The 1,992-nt window shown below is 36.5% G+C and overlaps 1 protein-coding gene across 1 annotated transcript; it reads left to right on the top strand.

Moving 5' to 3' along the window:
- The first annotated feature begins 697 nt into the window (after window positions 1–697).
- LOC149253483 (uncharacterized) lies at window positions 698–1,774 on the top strand. The gene is made up of 2 exons (XM_089454505.1): window positions 698–1,066; window positions 1,517–1,774. The coding sequence occupies exons 1-2, from the start codon at window positions 698–700 to the stop codon at window positions 1,772–1,774; spliced, it is 627 nt and encodes a 208-aa protein (XP_089310631.1).
- The last annotated feature ends 218 nt before the right edge of the window (window positions 1,775–1,992 follow it).

The following is a 1,992-nucleotide window of genomic DNA, read 5'->3' as shown; positions in this document are numbered from 1 at the left end:
AGGAGCAAATGAGTAACTATTTTTTTTATTTAACTATTTATGGAAGTTAACCCCTGTTTCTTTCTTTAAGTTCTTGCCAAAATACTTTAATTTTTAATTACTCATTAATGAAATAACAAAAATATATCCTAGCCTCTTCGCCTTTAACATTTCAAAAACATAAAATAAAAAAAGCTAATGGAATAAAAGGCAAAAATCAAACATAGAACGAGTGTTGCGCTAAATATCCCCGAACTAGTTTTACTACTCATAAATAAATAACGTGCCATCTCACAAATCCAAAAGGGTTTTTAAAGGACAAATGACCCCTTAAAATCTATAATTCTGATTGGAAACACGCTCTGCTCTCCCTGTAAACCTCACCTATCTAAGTTCATTAATGGAAAGCAATTCTAACGGTAGCCTTATGCAATTTCATGTATGCAGAGCAGATGGCCACGTGGAAAGCTGTTGGACTCTCCCTGAATATGCCGTACCAAATTACGAATTGCGTATTAACTTATGAATACAATCGAACCGCCTTATTTTCGAAAATTTTCAGCCAATTCGACCGAATTTGGTAACAATGGTTTTTCGGGCGAGGAAGTTGGAACGTGGGAGGGCATCGCGCACGGTTAGGTTACCCATTCATCCGGGGCATCAACGCAACGGATTTAAATAACATTCTGCGAATAGAAAATGTCCATATACTCCAGTAATGGCCGATGTTGAAGGCGGTATTCAAAATCTGGAGTTTAAATCTCCAGAAGATGATGCATGGTATCAAGTATACATTCAGTATGGATACCGTGAAGGACAAGTATATCGAGTATACCCTGATGGACACCGTGAAGGACCCGCATACTTTGATGTGCATTACGAAAGCGGACATCGAAGAGGGCAGGTTTATAGCGTGAATTTGCATGACAGTAACCAGGTCGAGGAGACGATAGCGAGATTTCGATGCGAGTCCACTCAGTTACAAGATTCGCAGCACTGGCATTTGCAAGAAAAACCAAACATATGTGCTGCATACCGCTCAAACGACAACAACGATATTCACTATTTTGATGCAATAATCAAAGAGGTTCCCTAATCTTTTACCAGTTTATTCTTTCTTTATTCACTATTTTCTGCATAATATGACTTATCATAATTACATGCTGATGCTCCTTTAGATTTAGATTAAGATTAAGATTGTATAGGTAGATTAAAGATTTTTAAATATTGAATGAGATTTTGCTTTCAGTTTTTATCTAGAGGATTTTAGAATATTCTTTAAATTTTTTAGATAAAGTGGATAATAAGTCTCTGTCTATTCTAGAAACATCGATTAAGAAAAGAAGTTAATATAATTCCTGAAACTATATCTTCAAATTCTGAACACCACAGCACACAAGAAATTATCACTCTAGGTTTCCTATAAATAATGGGGAGACTTTTTTGATTAATGTATTGTTACATGATTATTCTCATTAATCTCAGTTGCGGAGGTTATTGTTAAAATCAGCTAGTAAGGCATCTCATCTGATTGCAGGTCGCCCGGGAAGCGCACTTGACCCGCATGGAAAACACATCTACATGTACAGGTAGCGCTGTTACACTTACCGTTAATGCCAAGGTTTTATGGAATGACGGCCCATCTAAAGGTGAAATTACCACTGTTCCCGCCAGTGATATCCGCTTGTTGTCACCCGGAAGCATTGAAGCTCACCCTGTTATACAGTTCCTTCAAGAGGCGTTACAGAAAACTAAGAACAGAGCTTCTTTTGATCTGAACGTGCCAGAAAACTAAGAACAGAGATTCTTTTGATCTGAACGTGCCACTTAATCTGGAGGATGATTAAAGGAAGAAACACAAGTCGACGATAGGCCAATAAATTATAAATCTAAAGAACGAACAGTGATGAGAGAATTTATGTATTTTAAAACAATACACCTTATTCACTATCATGAAACATTACCCACTTTCAAAGCTATTTAATACATATTTTGAATAAATAAACCTGTGTA

This window comes from Pinus tabuliformis, chromosome 7, assembly GCF_031772625.1.
Source record: "Pinus tabuliformis cultivar Carrire ecotype Pingquan chromosome 7, CPIR1, whole genome shotgun sequence".
Taxonomy (NCBI): Eukaryota; Viridiplantae; Streptophyta; class Pinopsida; order Pinales; family Pinaceae; genus Pinus; species Pinus tabuliformis.
This window is presented reverse-complemented; position numbering and strand designations above follow the sequence as displayed.